General features: G+C 44.2%; 1 protein-coding gene across 1 annotated transcript in view; it reads left to right on the forward strand.

The window, feature by feature from the left end:
- The window catches only part of grip1 (glutamate receptor interacting protein 1), a gene marked incomplete at its 5' end in the record, with an annotated part of 117,372 nt that extends 107,359 nt beyond the window's left edge, over positions 1 to 10,013 (forward strand). The window contains 4 exon segments of the mRNA XM_084331086.1: positions 4,442 to 4,552; positions 5,446 to 5,562; positions 6,555 to 6,701; positions 9,026 to 10,013. Of these exon segments, the coding sequence (XP_084187212.1) occupies positions 4,442 to 4,552; positions 5,446 to 5,562; positions 6,555 to 6,701; positions 9,026 to 9,331 (681 nt within the window). The 3' untranslated portion in view covers positions 9,332 to 10,013.
- Between the last annotated feature and the right edge of the window lie 10,414 nt (positions 10,014 to 20,427).

Raw genomic sequence — 20,427 nt, forward strand, 5'->3', positions numbered from 1 at the left:
ACAGACCTCCTTACACTGGTAGCCCCTCTCCTGTCTCCTCTCCTCCTGTCTCCTCTCCTCTCTATCCTCTCACCTCTCCTGTCTCCTCTCCTCTCCTCCTGTCTCCTCTCCTCTCTATCCTCTCACCTCTCCTGTCTCCTCTCCTCCCCTCTCCTCTCCTCTCTATCCTCTCACCTCTCCTGTCTCCTCTCCTCCTGTCTCCTCTCCTCTCTATCCTCTCACCTCTCCTGTCTCCTCTCCTCCTGTCTCCTCTCCTCTCTATCCTCTCACCTCTCCTGTCTCATCTCCTCCTGTCTCCTCTCCTCTCTATCCTCTCACCTCTCCTCTCCTCTACTCTCCTCTCTATCCTCTCACCTCTCCTCCTCTCCTCTCCTCTCCTCTCTACTGTCTCCTCTATCTCTCCTCTCTATCCTCTCACCTCTCCTCTCTACTGTCTCCTCTCACCTCTCCTCTCTACTGTCTCCTCTCCTCTCTCCTCTCTACTCTTCTCCTCTCCTCTCTACTGTCTCCTCTCTTCTCTATCATCTCTCCTCTTCTCCTCTCCTCTCTACTGTCTCCTCTCCTCTCTCCTCTCTATCCTCTCTCCTCTTCTCCTCTCCTCTCTTCTCCCCTCTACTGTCTCTCTCTCTCTCTGGTTGGTTTGTGTTTTTCTAAATGCAACCCTAGATGCTACTCTAACCTCCTACTGCTGAAGGTTGTGTGTGTGGGTGTGTGTGTGTGTGTGTGTGTGTGCGTGTGTGTGTGTGTGTGGGTGTGGGTGGGTGGGTGTGGGTGTGTGTGTGTGTGCGTGCGTGTGTGTGTGGGTGTGGGTGGGTGTGGGTGTGTGTGTGTGCGTGCGTGAGCACTAGGGATGCCCCCCGAAACTCGGTTCTAAACGGGAACCCGTACTAAATTAGAAAAAAACTGAGTATTGATAAGCTCCGATGTTATCGGTACTGCTATCGGTAGTCTAGAAGCGGATTAGCTACAGAGCTAACAGGGTGTACCATCCATCTGCGACACAACAGTGGCAGCAACAGTGAACACGGAGTAACGTTATGTCGAGTTCATACTACACTACACGTATGAACTCGACATAATGTTACCGTTACTCCGTTTCCATGAAGTGTTTAATTAGCAGCAATCTGTTGTTGAAATTGTAACGTTAAACCGGAAACCGGAAACGGAAATGCGAGGACAGGAAGCCGTCATGAAATCGTTGTAGTCATATTGTAGTCTTTTAGTCTTATTACCTAAAAGATTTTAACAAAATAAAAAGCAGCAGCACTATTGGATACAGCGTTTCCGTTAGCCGGTAATTACCGGTATTTGACCGGCAAAATATGTTGAAGTCCGAATATTTAAATCTCTCCGGTCATAATGTCCGGTGAAAATAATTTCTCTAAGCACAATTTTATTATTTGAATTGTATTAAAATAGGCTAAAATTAAATAGCCTATGCGATGAACGAAACAATCATTACATGTTGCTTCACTCTGATAAAGCGCGGATGGCGCCGCTCGGATGTGAATCTTTTTTTCTTTCTTTTTTTGAGCCTGTCTGGCCACCATAACGACAAACAGGTATACGAGCGAGAGAGAGAGATGGCCAAAACAAGCTAAGCTTAACAAATATTTCATGAAACCAAGCACAAGCAGGTCTAATAATAATGACTGAAGATGAGTCTTCTGAACTTGAAGTCACAGAGACCGCTGATGCCGTGGTGAAAGAAAACGGAAACAGAAATGTCGAGCGTTCAGGCCCGAGTGGAAACTTTAATTCTCCTGGCTGAGGTGCGACATTATATCCACATTTTCCAGTTCACTGATCCAGCCAGGGTTACCACAGTTCATTCTGGAACCTCAGATCCCCGCTGATCATGGAGTTCTACAGTATCGCGTTGGATCCATACACGTATCGATTTTTTCGAATGGTGATCAGGAATTGGAATATACCAGTTGGATACCATCTGATGTCAGGTAAGGACTCTATGTTATCAGTGTTAGGATAATCAGAGTAAGTTTGATGAAGTTATAAGCTGTTTTGTGAAATGTCTTCTTTCGGTTTCACTGTAAAAGTCCGAGAGGAAATCAACGGGGCGATTATCCGCGCGCGGCCGTAATGTGCTTGCGTGCACGTATAATATTGATCATCTAGCGTTTATTTGAAAACGATTCATAAAAAGGCCGACGAATATCAACGTTGTGGAATATTCCACTAAAAGACGATTTTCATAGAATGCTCCAGAATGAGCTGTTTTTTATCTGAAAACGGGGGCTTTTCTAAATGCTCTGAAACGGAAACGACGCGATAAACAGCCTTGACAGCACTGACTGGAAAATAGTCTTTGATAATGCGATGGGCAGATTAGACACATAGCCATAATTTAAAACATAGATTAGGCGATATTAACGTTAACATTGGCGCCGATGGTGGCATTCAGCCGGTAAAAAGGAAAACCAGGCTGACCGGAATTTCTCGAATATGTCCGGGGATAGAAATCTTGCAGGACACCCAGACCGGCACGAATATGTTCTAACGGAAACGCTGATTGGATAACTGAGTCATGTTTGCTATGTATTTCTTTCTTTAGGGGAGTAGGACATTTGTTTCACAGTTTTAGCATGCTGTTTTATAGATGGCTAGATTAAACACAGGTTTTTGTTTTTAAGAGGGGGGGTTTGATTTGATTGAAGTTTATTTCAAATATGCAACACAACAAACAAACATCAAGTACAGATATAGCCTTAAGCCGCGGCTGGGTGGCGCAGCGGACATTGCGCTCGTCACCAATGCAAGAGACACCGGGTTCAACTCCGGCTGTCGGCGTTGCCTCCGGCTTGGGCCAGTTGTCATACTAACTCAATTGGCAGAATTAGGGGGTGGAAGTCGATGGGTGGTAATCTGGACGTTGTGGACAGCGACTCCTACAGGTCGGTTGGGGACGCCTGCACAGCAGACAGGAAATGGCGGGGGTAGTGTGAGCCTCCCACACGTTACACCTCGCCAATGAGAGTCCGCGCTGGTAGGTGAAAAGATGTGACAGGCTGCCTCCTCGTGTACCGGAGGGGACACATGCAAGGCTTCTATATCCTCCCTACAACCGGCCAGTGGGGGGCATATGCGAGCAACGTTCAAAACAGGGGAGGGAAAGAATTGGCACAATGGAATTGGGATGGGAGAAACTTTGAAAAAGAGAAGAAGTGGATAAAAAAATTAAAAGATATAGCCTTAAGCCGTTCAAATAATAAATGTGTACATTTTTTTTTAATAATAATAATAATCTAAAAGAACCGATAAGAGTATCGATAAAGTACCGAACCGTTAAGCAGTATCGATAAGAATAGTAGTATCGATAAAATCCTAGCGATACCCATCCCTAGTGAGCACGGTGCATGATATCCTAGCATCTTTCCTCCAATCAGCACTCTGACATCACAATGGCATCATTGTGACATCACCCAGCTGCTGGCCAATCACACTGCACTGTCATGTTGCACTGTACATGGCATGTGAAGTAGAGCATGCTGGGACAGCTTTTGCAAGGCCTGACGAGCAGTTCGTTTGTCCAATAGATGAGCAGACTTATGTAACGGTTCTGATCGGCTGGGAGGGACGCGGGTTGTGTTGATATTGAGGATCATTGTGTCTTTAAGGTTGTGTTGATATTGAGGATTGATTGATTGATTGATTGAAAACTTTATTAACAGATTGCAGAATTGGTACAGTACAGTACAGCTCAATACATACAATTGTTAAGGGGATGCAGACCAGAGAAAGACTTTCGTCTTGTTTACATCAGGGTCCCCCATTTTCAATTCATCGTAACATATATGACATACAGATAGACAGTACTGCTACATCTATACATTTATGGCATACCAGATTTGCAAATACAGTACTGTTTGTGATACGAAAAGAGTCCAGAAAAAGAGTATATACTTTTGACGTAGAAACTGTACATTGGAGGAGGTTGGGTGGGTGGGGGGGGGGGGGGGACTGTACATTGGAGGTGGTTGGGTGGGTGGGTGGAGGTTTGGTAGGAGTGGGGGGGGGAGGTTGGGTAGGAGGGGTGGGTGGGGGACACTGTACAACTGTACAAGCAAAACTGTACATTGGAATATTGACAAGACCATACTTGGATCATTGTGTCTTTAATGTTGTGTTGATATTGAGGATCATTGTGTCTTTAATGTTGTGTTGATATTGAGGAGAATTGTGTCTTTCAGGTTGTGTTGATATTGAGGATCACTACAGTATTATCCCTGGTGGTGACAGGGAGAACTACAGTATTATCCCTGGTGGTGGCAGGGAGAACTACAGTATTAGTGCACTGAGATCAATAAGAGAAGTAGGGGTGTAATGATACACTTGGCTCACAATGTTGCTTTGGTGTAGCTGTCATGGGGAAGACCTGATGTCTCTAGATGGTGACCATTGTTGTTCCTTGTTGTCTTTCCAGGCCACCATCATGTCAGGTTCCAGTCTCAGTCTGAATCACGAACCCGCTCCTCTCAGAAGCACCCTGGGGAGACAGGCCAGCTTCCAGGAGAGGAGCAGCTTGCGACCTACGGTACATCATTTATTTGTTTATCCAGTTAACAATCGCCCACAAAAGTGGCCATTTTAGTTTTAGTTTTACTATACTTTAAACTTATAGCACATGCACGAGCCTGGTCTTATTTGAAAGATGACATTCTGACGTTTCTGATACAGTAACATAGGTCTGAACTTGAGTTGTAGAGAAACTTGTTGCTCACGTTTTTTTTCTGTAGTAGTTAGTGGTCCAGAAGTAGTATTTCCAAAAAAATGGGCATGGCTGAAAGATTTCATAGAAATCCGTTCAGAAATGAGTGATTAGAAGCGGTTTTGGTCAAAAGTGAGAGAGCTCAGAAAATGATTTTCTCATAGACTTCAATGCATTCTACGGAGAATTCTCTTCCCGTTTTGGCTCGTGACTTTTCACCTAGATCCCCGATTCAGTGGGGTACTGAAATGGCTATCGACAAGCAACAAATAGGGCTTTAATTCAATATATATAGTGTATTAAAGAATATGCACACCCGAGCCGCTAGATGCCGCCAAAGTGCCGGTGGGCAAATGGTCCTCAAAAGGGCCCACATGTTGCATGCTAAGAGGATGTATAGGAGGAGATGCAATATTTTGTTTTACATCATATGTATATATAATTTGTTCCCATATATATCATATTTGATATGTATATATATATTTGTTATTTTACTATCATGTTTTACCTTTATTTACCCAGGGTAGGTTCGCTGAGCACGGATGCTCTTTTTCAGCTACGCCCTGCTTCACATTCACACAGTTCCATTCACACCTGGGAGCTGCACAGTACAACCACAGTCTGACACCGTTGGCCACTGAGCAACTCCACTGGAGCATATATTTGTTTTATATTTTACTATCACGTATTTGATATATGATGTTTTATTTGTTTTGTAGGTGACTCCTCGGTCAAACACGCTTCCCTCAGACCCCCAGCGGAGAGCGTTCGCCATGCGAAGAATGAGACAGGAAGCCAACGATATTCTGACCACTAACCCTGTCGAACTACACAAGGTAACATTAACTTCTGATCTTTAGAACTACACAGGGTAACATTAACTTCTGATCTTTAGAACTACACAGGGTAACATTAACTTCTGATCTTTAGAACTACACAGGGTAACATTAACTTCTGATCTTTAGAACTACACAGGGTAACATTAACTTCTGATCTTTAGAACTACACAGGGTAACATTAACTTCTGATCTTTAGAACTACACTAAGGGTTTTACTCTTTCTCATGTTATCCTTTGGATCCTTGTTGTGTGTTTTTAATCCATCAATAAAATAAAATAAAATCAAAATCAGGGTAACATTAACTTCTGATCTTTAGAGCCACACAAGGCCAGCTTGCAGCGTTTTCGAGAACCGCTCATCTGATTGACTTCACACTCAACACTGCACTCCCTTGGGTCCTCAGCAATACATTAGTCAAATGTAAATGTTGTTGTTATAGCGCCACCATCTGGCCAAATGGTACCACATTCGACACTGCACTCCCCTGGGTCCTCAGCAATAGACCCGCTGAGTGTGAAGTTGATCGGATGAATGGTTCTCAAGGGACAGACATGCACTATAGCACACGGTATGTGTCACCCCCACGCATAAAATCCCCTCCCTCCCCAAACACACACAAGGAACATTCATTCAAAATACACACAAGCAGGTCTACAGCACCCATGCCATACGATTTTGGGTTTAGAGAAAACAACTAATGACAGGAAGAATATATAAAAAAAAACGAAAATACAATAACAAAATACAACAAGCCATCAGACCACAGTTTGTAAAGGGAGCCCATATGGGAAATATTGGTGATCTAGGAGATGAGATTTCAGTGCTCTTTTGAACTTCAGGGTGAACAGGAAGGGTGGAAGGAAGCACATCTGACCGGCTGCCCTGCAGTTTGATGTACTGTGGTCTGTTGGTGAGGATACAGTGAAACCTGTTTGCATTCATATTATAATTTAATTAAAGTATTAATGTTATCATTATTATTTCCCAGGTGACCCTGGAGAAAGACTCTGAGCTGGAGGACTTTGGCTTCAGTGTGTCGGACGGTCTGTTGGATAAAGGAGTCTATGTTAATAACATCAGGCCTGGGGGTGCAGCAGAACTGGGTGGACTGAAGGCCTTCGACAGAGTACTGCAGGTACAATCCTGTTCCAACCCCCGGCAGGAGACCTTTCTCTGTGGACTTTGTGTTTGTCTCCCTGTGTTTGAATGGGGTTCCTCCAGGTACTCTTAACGGGGACATGCATTGCTATTCCTAGAACTATTTGGGCAACTTTACACAATTCCTGTGAGTCTATTGAACACATCTGTAAGCTTTTATTAAAAAGAAATTCATTGTTTTATATTTCTAATCAAGGACAAAAGCCAAATTTGTCTCACTTTGGATTTCAGGCTGTGTTGGCCTGGCTCCGCCCATAAGCACTTTGAGTGACAGTCATCCACACAGTCTGCGACTGGCACAGCGAGGGAGATAGAGAGAGACTGAGGGGGATACTAATTAATTTCGCCGCGGGGGGGCATAATCCCACGGGACAATGCATTGGTAACTTGTTTCAAATGACAATATATACCTCTGTGATGTAAGGAAACCAACAAACAGTTATAATCTTACACATACATGTGAAAAGATATATAAAAAAAATATATATATATTTCTTTTTTTTCATAAAATTTATAATTTCGATTTTTCTTTTCCGATTTTTCTCATAGCTACGATTGATTACTCACGCCCATCCCTAACACAGACCCATTTATACTAACCCCTATTACTATAAAACAATGCTAGACACTGAAAAAAGCCATTTATAATGCATGTCCCCTTTAAGCCCTAGCCATATTTTCAGAAAATTCGCCTAAAAGTACATACCCAAGTAAAGGGAAGATTACTCCACTTCTACAAGGGCCATGTATTCCCAGTGTCAGAAATATTAATAAGTCTGTTACTATGCTTGAGTAAGTTGTAATGAACCAAAGGAGAATATAAATTATTATTATTATTATTAGTTTTCTTTTCCATCTTTGATGGTGAATAACACCATGCTAACATTGTCCAAAAGTGAAAACTGAGCTCATTCAGCACCTTCTTGAGATCAAGTGTACAAAAAATCTAAGCAAATGAACAAAGGGCAGATGATTTACAGGGGCTTTTGTAGATACAGTACAGAATTTTGCCATCTGGACACATGCTATTTGAAATATGAATATAGAATATCAGGCCTATAAATGACCATATTATAGCCAAGTCGCACATCTATGGATCGGCCCGAATCTCATCTTTCCAATGGCAGAGTTAAATCTGGGTTTAGTACCACCAGGCGCCTGTTACAGGGCAGCACAAACCGTGAATGCAATCTACTGTAAGTACAGTTACTTTTGTATAATGTCCATAGCTCCACTAATTTTTACCGGATTGCGACACAGATTTTTCCTAGACATTCACAGAAAGGTAAATAAACAATATACATTGTATTTTATGTAAATAACGTTGGTACCGTACTTTTCGCACTATAAGCCGCACCTGACTATAAGCCGCAGCAGCTAAATTGAATGATGTGTACATATATAAGCCGCACTGGACTATAAGCCGCAGGTGTTTTAATGTTTAATTACCATATGTAAGGGTTCATGCACAGAGGGGATTGTCACAATACTGTCGGACAAATAACAAGAATTAACTCATTTACAAGTTGTATTAAGTTTAGCAAATAAGGGAACAGATAAATAACATTTCAATGCAGTAAAAAAAGCAATATTTTCGGGTTTGGTCCACATAATAAGCCGCACCGTTATATAAGCCGCAGGGTCGAAAAATGGGGGAAAAAGCCGCGGCTTATAGTCCGAAAAGTACGGTATTTGTTCGACCCGTGAGATATAAACACGATGTTCACGTCAATATTTGTAAAATAAAAATGGTTGGACTAGATTTGTATGCAGCAGGTGTGAGCTGGGTAGTGTCGTTTTAAGAAATTTACGAAAGCCCTGGGTCTCCTCTTTCTTTCTTAGGACTACAATGATTTCATGCGGCTTCCTGTCGTTGTGTCTAAATAGTCCGTTTTCCGGGGATTTATCATAAGCTCACATTTCACTAATAACACTTAAAATCATTGGTAAACAATAGTGTTGAAAATATACACTTTGACTGCTGTTTTGACAGGGTTAGGGTCTTTACTCTTGGCTACATTTGAAAAAGCAACATCACTTAATACGCACTGTATTGATCTATCTGACATGAAATAAATCTCAGCCCTAGTTAAGAGGTTAACAAGTTAGGATGGGTATTTGGGTATAAATGAGTATTTATGTAGTTATTAATGTATTTATATGGATCTTCAGATAAACCATGTAGTTATACATTACGAGTATTTATGTAGTTATTAATGTGTTTATATGGATCTTCAGATCAACCATGTAGTTATAAACAAGTATTTATGTAGTTATTAATGTGTTGTTATGGATCTTCAGATAAATCACGTTCGGACCAGAGACTTCGACTGCTGCCTGGTGGTTCCTCTCATCGCGGAGTCTGGAAACAAGCTGGACCTGGTCATCAGCAGAAACCCCACCTCTTCTTCCTCCACAGCCAATCACAGTGATCCTACCACCTTCAGCCTCTCCTCCCAGCCAACCAACCCTGAGCTGGGGCCGTCAGAGCTCCTTATTGGCCAGGGGGAGGAGCCACTCAGCTGGAGCCAACCAGGAGAGGGCCTTGGGGTAGGGTTAGGGTTGGGGCCGGGACTTGAGGAAAGGCAGGTGAATAACTCATTATAGCAGATTGAAATACAGAATAAAACCAGATGAGTCGGGTTTAAACCAGTTCAAACCCTCATGGTGCTACACACCCTCTGGATGAGTGCTGACCCCTGAACTTTAACCTTAGCCTGCACACAGAGCCACCAAGCACACTGAAACTGGACTGAACTGAGAAAAGTGGAATGGTGCTGAACTGGACTGAGTGATTGCCTCTCCTGTCCTCTTTCCTCCTCTTCTCTCTCCTCTCTCCTGTCCTCTCTCCTGTCCTCTCTCCTCTCTCCTGTCCTCTCTCCTGTCCTCTCTCCTGTCCTCTCTCCTGTCCTCTCTCCTGTCCTCTCTCCTGTCCTCTCTCCTCTCTCCTGTCCTCTCTCCTGTCCTCTCTCCTGTCCTCTCTCCTCTCTCATATCCTCTCTCATGTCCTCTCTCCTCTCTCCTGTCCTCTCTCCTCTCTCCTGTCCTCTCTCCTCTCTCCTGTCCTGTCCTCCTCTCTCCTCCTCTCTCCTCTCCTCCTCTCCTCTCCTCTTCTCCCAGTAGGGTTAGACAGGCTGGTCAGAACAGCGCAATCTCTGGTTCTGAAGCTATAATAGGAGGAACTGATCTTACTGCCAACTGCAGCCTACAACAGATCTGGACTCAACTAGACTCAACGAGACTCAACGAGACTCATCTAAACTCATCAACTAGACTCATCTAGACTCAACTAGACTATTCAACTAGACTCAACGAGACTCATCTAAACTCATCAACTAGACTCATCTAGACTCAACTAGACTATTCAACTAGACTCAACGAGACTCATCTAGACTAATCAACTAGACTCGATTAGACTCATCAACTAGACTCAACGAGACTCATCTAGACTAATCAACTAGACTCGATTAGACTCATCAACTAGACTCAACTAGACTCATCTAGACTCATCAACTAGACTCATCAACTAGACTCATCTAGACTCATCAACTAGACTCATCAACTAGACTCATCTAGACTCATCAACTAGACTCATCAACTAGACTCATCAACTAGACTCAACTAGACTCATCTAGACTAATCAACTAGACTCATTGAGACTCAACTAGACTAATCAACTAGACTCATTGAGACTCAACTAGACTCATCTAGACTCAAGTGAACTGGACTATAAATTAAGCTGAAGTGAAGAGAGGGATCTCCTCCTCTTCTCTCTCTTTTCTCCTCTCCCTTTCTCTCCTCTTCTTCCTCTCCTCTCCTCTTCTTCCTCTCCTCTTCTTCCTCTCTTCTTCATCTCCTCTCCTCTTCTTCCTCTCCTCTCCTCTTCTTCCTCTCCTCTTCTTCCTCTCCTCTCCTTTTCGCTCCTCTCCTCTCCTCTTCCTCTCTTCTTCCTCTCCTCTTCTTCCTCTCCTCTCTTCTTCCTCTCCTCTCCCAGAGGAGATAGAGCCACAGTAGCACAACTTATGTTGCCCGGACCAGGAACCGACTGGTCCTTCCTCCTGACAAAGACGACGGCTCACCTTCAGTGTTTGATCACTTCGTTCTCATCAACCTGTCCAATCGGCTGTCGTTCTCATCAACCTGTCCACCAATCGGCTGTGTGGAGGATAATCCTTCTGCTCCTCAACCCTGCCCATTCCCAGAGGGGGGGGGGGGTCTGGAGAAGAGGGACACGTTGTGATGTCAGGAGGAGAGACTACAGCTTGTGGACAGAGAGAGAGAAGAGGGACACGTTGTGATGTCAGGAGAGACTACAGCTTGTGGACAGAGAGAGAGAAGAGGGACATGCTGTGATGTCAGGAGGAGAGACTACAGCTTGTGGACAGAGAGAGAGAAGAGGGACATGTTGTGATGTCAGGAGAGACTACAGCTTGTGGACAGAGAGAGAGAAGAGGGACATGTTGTGATGTCAGGAGAGACTACAGCTTGTGGACAGAGAGAGAGAAGAGGGACATGTTGTGATGTCAGGAGAGACTACAGCTTGTGGACAGAGAGAGAGAAGATGGACATGTTGTGATGTCAGGAGAGACTACAGCTTGTGGACAGAGAGAGAGAAGAGGGACATGTTGTGATGTCAGGAGAGACTACAGCTTGTGGACAGAGAGAGAGAAGAGGGACACGTTGTGATGTCAGGAGGAGAGACTACAGCTTGTGGACAGACACTCCAGTTTATAAAGACAGACAGTTCTATATAGAGATGGTTCTATAGAGAGACAGTTTTATAGAGAGACAGTTCTGTGGAGAGAGAGAGACGGTTCTGTGGAGAAAGAGACAGTTCTGTGGAGAGAGAGAGAGACGGTTCTGTAGAGAAAGAGACAGTTCTATGGAGAGAGAGAGACGGTTCTGTGGAGAAAGAGACAGTTCTGTGGAGAGAGAGAGAGACGGTTCTGTAGAGAAAGAGACAGTTCTGTGGAGAGAGAGAGACGGTTCTGTAGAGAAAGAGACAGTTCTATGGAGAGAGAGAGACGGTTCTGTGGAGAAAGAGACAGTTCTGTGGAGAGAGAGAGACGGTTCTGTGGAGAAAGAGACAGTTCTGTGGAGAGAGAGAGAGACGGTTCTGTAGAGAAAGAGACAGTTCTATGGAGAGAGAGAGACGGTTCTGTGGAGAAAGAGACAGTTCTGTGGAGAGAGAGAGAGACGGTTCTGTAGAGAAAGAGACAGTTCTGTGGAGAGAGAGAGACGGTTCTGTAGAGAAAGAGACAGTTCTATGGAGAGAGAGAGACGGTTCTGTGGAGAAAGAGACAGTTCTATGGAGAGAGAGAGACGGTTCTGTGGAGAAAGAGACAGTTCTATGGAGAGAGAGAGACGGTTCTGTAGAGAAAGAGACAGTTCTATGGAGAGAGAGAGACGGTTCTGTGGAGAAAGAGACGGTTCTGTGGAGAGAGAGAGACGGTTCTGTGGAGAAAGAGACGGTTCTGTGGAGAGAGAGAGACGGTTCTGTAGAGAAAGAGACAGTTCTATGGAGAGAGAGAGACGGTTCTGTGGAGAAAGAGACGGGTCTATGGAGAGAGAGAGACGGTTCTGTGGAGAGAGAGAGACGGTTCTGTGGAGAAAGAGACAGTTCTGTGGAGAGAGAGAGACGGTTCTGTGGAGAAAGAGACGGTTCTATGGAGAGACGGATGTTCTGTGCCATGAAGCCACTGTTTGACTGAACCACTGAATAATAATATGAATAATGATAATAATATGAATAATAATAATAATACTTCTACTGAGAAGACTTAAGAAAGAAAAACACAAAATGTAATTTTTATACTGTTTACATGTTGTTGACAGGCCACACTTTGTGTCCATTTGTTTAAGTTTGTGTGTGTGGTTGTGTGGTTGTGTGTGTGTGCGCCTGTGTGTGTGAGCGTGTGTGTGTTGTGAGCGAGAGCGTGTGTGACACAAGGCCAGTGCAGCCCCTCCCAACTCTCTTCCGCTTTGCCCAGTCCACTTGTTTCCTGTCGGACACTGACACCAACATGGTGTGTTCACCTGGTCCCCGGGAACGCGGACGGTCCCAGTATCGTTTTGTGACACGTTTCATCCAACCTACTTGCGTTCGTTCACGTGCCAAAGTTGGTCAAAGACATTAAGTCAATAACAAAGTAAATAATTAAAAACACAGAAACTATGTCTGACTGAGCTGGCGGCGACGACGGTCAAAGAGCATAAACATCATAAGTCTGCAACTCATGCATCAAAGATTTCCCAACTTTCCAACATGGTTTACTTGGTACATGGTTCACAGGCTACATCTGGTCCGAGACACCACATGAAAGTAGCAACACACTGGACTAAAACTCAGACGGCTATTCTGATTGGCCAGTAGCCACCAACCCCCCCCCCCCCCCCCCTCCCACTAACGCCACCCGAGATAGAGTCAGCTGATTGGCTGGAACCAATCAGAGCAAAGAAAACACTTCCTGCCCATCTGTGATCGATTCCCTTGACAAACTGACCCCACTCACTATTCCAACATTCACCAATCAGAAAGCCAAGCATGCCTCCCCCCCCCTCCCCCACCTTGTGTTTTCTATTTGACTGACTGTGGTCTGGTTTGTTATTTTATTACCATGGCAACTGAGCTGAAGAGGATGTAATATATATGAATTATGTTCACACACGCACACACGCACACACACACACACACACGCACGCACGCACGCACACACACACACACACACACACACACACACACACACACGCACGCGCGCACGCACGCACGCACGCACGCACGCACGCACGCACGCACGCACACACACACACACACACACACACACACACACACACACACACACACACACACACACACACACACACACACACACACACACACACACACACACACACACACACACACACAAAGACATGTTAGAAAAGCAGTCAACCTGTGGCTGTGTGTATGTGTTTCAGGGTGATGTCAACATTTCGTCTGTACTCACTATTTAAACTGGCCAATAACAGCCCTCTCTCAGCCCCACTAGCCTATCGGTGCCGGTGTTGTTAGCTGGGAGTCATGGCTGTTCTGTCCATAATCGGACTATATCATGATGAGACGGATCACTGTGGTCGTTTTGAACGGGGAAATCTGTAGCATTAAAGATGGCAAACAACTAAACTTGCTACAAAACAAACATATTCAGAGACAATAATTTAATTTGTATTTAATGAGTATTTACTAAATTTATGTATGAAAATGATAATTGATCGCATCTTGAGTTGAAATGTTAGTTTTATAACCATCTCTGCCAAAAAGGCTGTGACTCACGTAGTAAGTGGTTGTCATGGTAACTAACGATGATGTGGCAGAAACCACTGGATAGCGCACGAAGCTGCTAGTGGGAGTGGAAAAAATATCAAAATCACAAAATGTTCCTTTTTGATCAAATGAACCGTTCTGTGTTCGTTATTTACCACTGACTTGAAATATGAGAGAAAGAGATTCTTAGACACGGATGAACTCCCCATTCAAAGAGATAAGGGTCAGGTCTGGTTACCTGTGAACACTGAACAGACAGACAAACTAGATAGAAAGACAGATTGACTAAACTACTACTGAACAGTCAAGACACTGGAGACACACTCCCATCCTGTGTGTGTGTGTGTTTGCAGATATTTGCACCCTCCTGATTCACCTCAAACACACACACACACACACACACACACACACACACACACACACACACACACACACACACACACACACACACACACACACACACACACACACACACACACACACACACACACACACACACACAGCCCTCTTAAAGCACTGCCAACTCAACTAGTGGTTAAAAGAGTAGAATAGTGTTCATTAGATGTTGAACCTCGTAGCTTCACTGTTTAAACCCCAGAAGATCCAACTAAAGTGTATTTTTATTTCAAAGGGACAAGGACACTGTAAAGTATTTTTGTATAAAATTTACTACTTTGATAGCATGGTGATATTACTGGTGTATGATGTAATAATGATGTAATACCTCCCAACACTGTAACCCCGCCCCTTTGTATGGAAGATAAGAATCAACCTAATAAAATTATATAAGAGTGGAAATGTCCAAAGTGGAGTGGTTTTTTTTTTAGCACACACACACAGATAAAAGGTTTTATTGAGGTAAAATGTGATGTTATTGAATCTCTATAGTTTCCTCTGGATGTACTGTTGGCGGCACATTTCTATCATTCTTTCCTTTTTCACCACCAGAGAAGATCATTCTCGTCGGCAGATTTGATCAGTAAGGAACCATATAGTATCTTAGAGGAGCACACCAACATTATGGGATTTTTTATTATTATGCACTTATTGTCCTCGGAGTCAGACAAGAAGATGGATACCAGTTTCCTCTCTGTGCGTTCAGTAGAAAGCTATCTGGCTGCAAGCTAGCCTATAGCTTACCCACGATGGCGGTGGCGATTGCACAATGCAAGGCTCGGTGTTCATATCGTACACCCGGCGATATTGTTGGATTACAACAATCTGACAGCGTGATCTACAATCTTAACCCTTTCACTGCCGCACTACGGAAGGTTAACCCTTAGGGTTAACCTTCTGTAGTGTGGCAGTGAAAGGGTCAACCTGCTGTCGTGTGGCAGTGAAAAGGGTTAACCTTCACAGTGAAAGGGTTAAGCTCCCCGACGAGGAGCAGGGAGCGGCCGGCTGAAGTTGGTTAAGGTTAGAGTTTGGAATCAGGGCTGGTGTTCTATCGCCCTGCTCTAAGACAAACTCTAACCTTAACAAGCTTAACCGGTGAAAGAAACAGGCGTCACACGATTGGCGCAGATGTCACACGACCAGAAACGTCAGTGGCCAATCAGATCGCAGAACGCGAACGCGGAACTGGAAATCCGTTGGTAAAAGTAATAGGGCGACCAGGCCGGACAGAACAGCTGATGGCTCTGGGAAAACCAGAGGTGGGGGTTTGTGCATTTATGTAAACAAAACATGGTGCACAAACATCATCGCCGTTGTGAGTCACTGCTAATGTGGAATATCTCATGATGTGCAGACCATTCTATGAGCCCAGGGAGTTTACAGCTACCATTGTGACTGCAGCCTATGAGGGGTGGAAGTAACAAAAAAACAATAAATGAATGTGTTAACCGATTAAATGAATGTGTAACCGATTAAAATGCATTCAATAAATTAATGTGTGACCGATTAAATGAATGTGTAACCGATTAAAATGCATTCAATAAATGAATGTGTGACCGATTAAATGAATGTGTAACCGATTAAAATGCAATCAATAAATTAATGTGTGACCGATTAAATGAATGTGTAACCGATTAAAATGCAATCAATAAATGAATGTGTAACCGATTTAAAATGCAATCAAATCAAATAGTCACTCGATGAATCAATTCAGTGCGCTACAATTCTATTCGACACCACTTTCATCAAATCGAGGTTTGTGCTCCATGTGTCAATCAAATGATGACCCCGCCCTCAGTCGCACATCCAGGCACTCACAATCGACTGCACTTGCCGTTTGGATTATCCAGCCAATCAGAATTTTGCACGGATGAAAAATGTCTCGTTCACGGTGCTAAATATAGTTTAGATTTTATTTCAGTCCCCATGGCCCAGGTAACTACTGAGGTAGATTTAGAGGGTTTTATTGTAAATAAACTTAGAATCCTGCCGAGATCCTCTTCAAAATCTGAACGGCACAATCACGTTGGCTGAAGCTAGTCCTGTAGGCGCCGTTTACCCAGGGGCTGAGCTTCCTACAGGCGATATAGGCGGTTGCCTAGGGCGCCACCCAGAGGGGGGCACCAAAATATATATATATTTTTTTTACAAATAATTAATTTTTTTTTTTTTTATTATTATTATTCTTTTTGCTCGGCGCAGTTTTGGCGCCCGCCTCTATATCTGCAACCATTATTTTTACATACAAAAAATTCTAACATAAGGGAAAATGAGCCAAAAATCTAAAACGGTCGGTCGGTCTGAGCCTCAGCTTTAGGTGTTCACAGTCAGAACATGCTAGAGCGCTGTGCATTGATGGGTATCGGTCAAGTGTTTATAGAATTGAGCGTTGAGGAAAGAAAGACTAACGTTAGAGAACTATGAAGAGGCAAAAGCCATCCGGCCATCCAGTATAAAAAGAGAAGAAAAGAAGAAGACGAGAAACGTGCCAATGTGACGGATCATATTGGTCTGCGTTGTGTTTGATGTTAAATGAGAATGTCCCGAGGGGGAGTCGAACAGGGGGCTCCTGCATCCGCGGGCGACGACACAGGCCGCTGCACTAAGAAGTGAATTCACTCCTAACTACCGTACCTATGCGTCTGTTAACCCTGTTATGGGGAAGTGAGTTTAATTTACCAGCCCGCACTGCCACAGTCACTCGTCAACACACCTGTTTCCGTGACTGTGGACATACCCACGGCTTCCCCGTTACACTCACCTCCCTAAACTCACGCCCCTCAGGACATCCGGGTCACTGGGCACCACTGTGACGGATCATATTGGTCTGCGTTGTGTTTGATGTTAAATGAGAATGTCCCGAGGGGGAGTCGAACAGGGGGCTCCTGCGTCCGCGGGCGACGACACAGGCCGCTGCACTAAGAAGTGAATTCACTCCTAACTACCGTACCTATGCGTCTGTTAACCCTGTTATGGGGAAGTGAGTTTAATTTACCAGCCCGCACTGCCACAGTCACTTGTCAACACACCTGTTTCCGTGACTGTGGACATACCCACGGGCTTCCCCGTTACACCAAGGTGAAAGGGATGCAATTTTGTACAACTGCCAAGACCTGCCACACCAAGAGCTGATGAAGCAAGCAGAGGCACTTGTACACACCTTAAACCATGGAGGGCAATCTGATTTGGATGGGAAGGAGCTGGCTCAGGAGTTGGAAAATTTGATGTGATTGATGACTTTGCTGCGAGGAAGGCCAGAAGGATTGCACTGTAAATGGAAACCAGTAGGAGCTACAGGCTAACCTTGAAGTGTGATGATATGGAGTGGAATGTAAATAGTTCTTTAGACAAAGTGAATTTGTAATTTTTATTTATTTGTTTGTTTATTTAGCATATTATATTTTGATTATATATGTGTAACATATTTTACAATACATAATTTTCTTTTAAAGCATCTATTTCTTCTATTTGCACGTTATTTTATTGTTTGTTATTGTTATTATTATTATTAATTGTTAGCTAAGTTGTTTGTTTTAATTCTTTAGTGTGCACTTTACATTTCTTCTTAATTTTCTTTGAAAGCAAATTTGCACATTCTTTTATTGTTTGTTATTGTTATTATTATTGTGTGTTAGCTAAGTTGTTTATTTGTTTTAATTCTTTAGTGTGCACTTTACATTTATTCTTAGCTCTTGTTCTTGCTTGTTGTGACGTACATGGGTACGTGGGTTGGTCATTACCATTATTACTGTATTTATGACACCATCTGAACATCAGGTCAGTATATGTAAATGTGTTATGTTCTGTATGTGATGTGTGTGTGTGCTGATAGCTAATGCTGTCCCTTTCTCTTTCTCTGTCAGGTGCCGCCCGTCCCTACACTGAAGAGTGCTGATTGCCTAATGAATGACAGATGATGGCAATCACCTCGAGAGGGACGGGTGGACAAATACCTGACAGCACACACACATCCTGGCGCCTCATACTGTGTCAATTGCCAGTGACCAGAGCGTTGGAGGTTGCCCTTGTTTTCCACTGTGTGTGGCTTTATATATATTGTTGGCCTCTGTGCCGTTTACCACTTTTAAGTGGATCTTCACATATATATGTATACTGCCCTTTGTCTCCACTTTGTGTGGGTTTGTATATGTAGTTGGCCTTTGTGCCTATTTTCTTCCCTGTTAAGGGATTGCTATCTATATACATATTGTTGGCTTTTAGGCCATTTTTGCCACTGTTTCCCCAAGGGAATTTTATACTGTGTTGGCCCTTGCCAACACTTGTGTTTGACCTATTACTTGTTTGTTCTCCCCTTACCCTTCTCCCTGTTTGTTAATTGTTTGTGGGTTGTTTTTTTTCCCCTTCTTTATATATACATATTGCATGTGGAGGTTTGAATTCCTGCCACAGATAATAAATATCATTTACCTTTTGAAAGCGCATTTGTGTTGTTTCCTACCTGCCCGGGACTGTGCTTTAAAAGCATCTACTGAGAGGGGCTGTTTTTTGTTCATGTGCAGCCTGCTCCAGTTTCTATTCTATGTGGTCATCAGACCTTTGTACATGACACTTGTGTAGCACCCTGAAAATATGGCTATTATTCAGAAGTGCTGACTTGCCTTTTATCTCCCCTGGTGCACCAAGACATATTAACTAGTTTCCATTAATATTCCCTCGGACAATGACGCAGGCTTCTCCTTCTCCTACCGGCTGGAATATGGATTATAAACAGTAACACTGGATCATATTCGATCCACCCAGTTCTCTTCCTGTGGGGCTAGGTGGCGGTGCCAGCAGGGGGCGGCAGGTGGCAGGCGGAGCGTGGAGAGAAGCAAGCAACGAGGAAGAGGGAATCACCTGGAGGTGAGGGGAACAGGAAGCTCTCTTCGGCGTGGGATGTAGCCGTGAACGGTCGCAGCTACAACGGGAGGTGCTTTGGAATAGCCCCGTTTAAAGAAGTGAGCCAGAGAGCCCCGCCGGAGCGAGCGACGGGTGACGAGACATACTTGCTAGTGACGGGTTATCCTAGGAGTATCCGTGATAGTGCGTGAGTAAGAGAAACCGAACCCAAGGACTAACGTCCATAGATAGCGTGTTATAGTAGCAGTGTGTGCGGTATATTTAGCATGTTGCTAACGGCTATATTGACTCCAGTATACACAGAGCGTGAGGCGCTGAAGAGACCGGTGGTGTAGCCAGCCACGTTGCGTAACAGTATAACCGTATAGCAGGAGGGCTGTTTGGGACCCAGAGAGTAGCTTCAGTTAAGGTAGGGCTAGAGTATTGCTGCGCGTCAACCCAGCACTGGCCGTCAACAACCAGTCGTCGCCGGCGTTGGACGTCCGCTCTGCCCCGGCTGTCGTCAGCCCAACACGGGAGTTTTTCCGGATCAGCAGAGGTCGCCATCACCCAGCACGCGCTCTCAGCCCGCTACTGCCCCTCTGCTCCAGCCCCGCTTGCTAGCGCCCGAGACGAGAGCGTTCGACGCCATCTTGCTACCTGGACGGTGGTGGCGCGGCGAGGCCGCCATCTTGGTTGAGTACAATAGAGCTTTGATGCTCTGGATCTTATTGCACAGTACACAGTGTGATGCGGCCTACGGGTGAAGCTAACGTTGCTAACTACAGTTCATAGGGGTACCCCATCAACATTACATGCCGGCATTAGTATAGGACTTTTGTTTTGGTATTGTGGGCCCACCTTTTGATTTCCTTTGAGTGTGATAACGTGTTTGTTCTTTAATAATATTTTCCCATCTAATTAACCCTTTCCCTGTGGGGAGGTTACAGACCTGGTGCATCATAAGTAAAGCCTTAGAGAGGTATTATTCTTGCCATATAATTAAAGCCTGATAGAGGTATTATACCGGGTACTGACCCAGACGTGGGTGATGAGTCAAACACATTGAAGTATATTACCCCTGGTACTAATCCAGAGGTGGGTGTATAATATACGTGTCTATAAGGTATTGAGTTACAAACTGAGCAATAGTAGGACTTCATTC

The sequence above is a fragment of the Notolepis coatsorum genome, assembly GCF_963971535.1.
Source record: "Notolepis coatsorum genome assembly, chromosome: 15".
NCBI classification, from domain to species: domain Eukaryota; kingdom Metazoa; phylum Chordata; class Actinopteri; order Aulopiformes; family Paralepididae; genus Notolepis; species Notolepis coatsorum.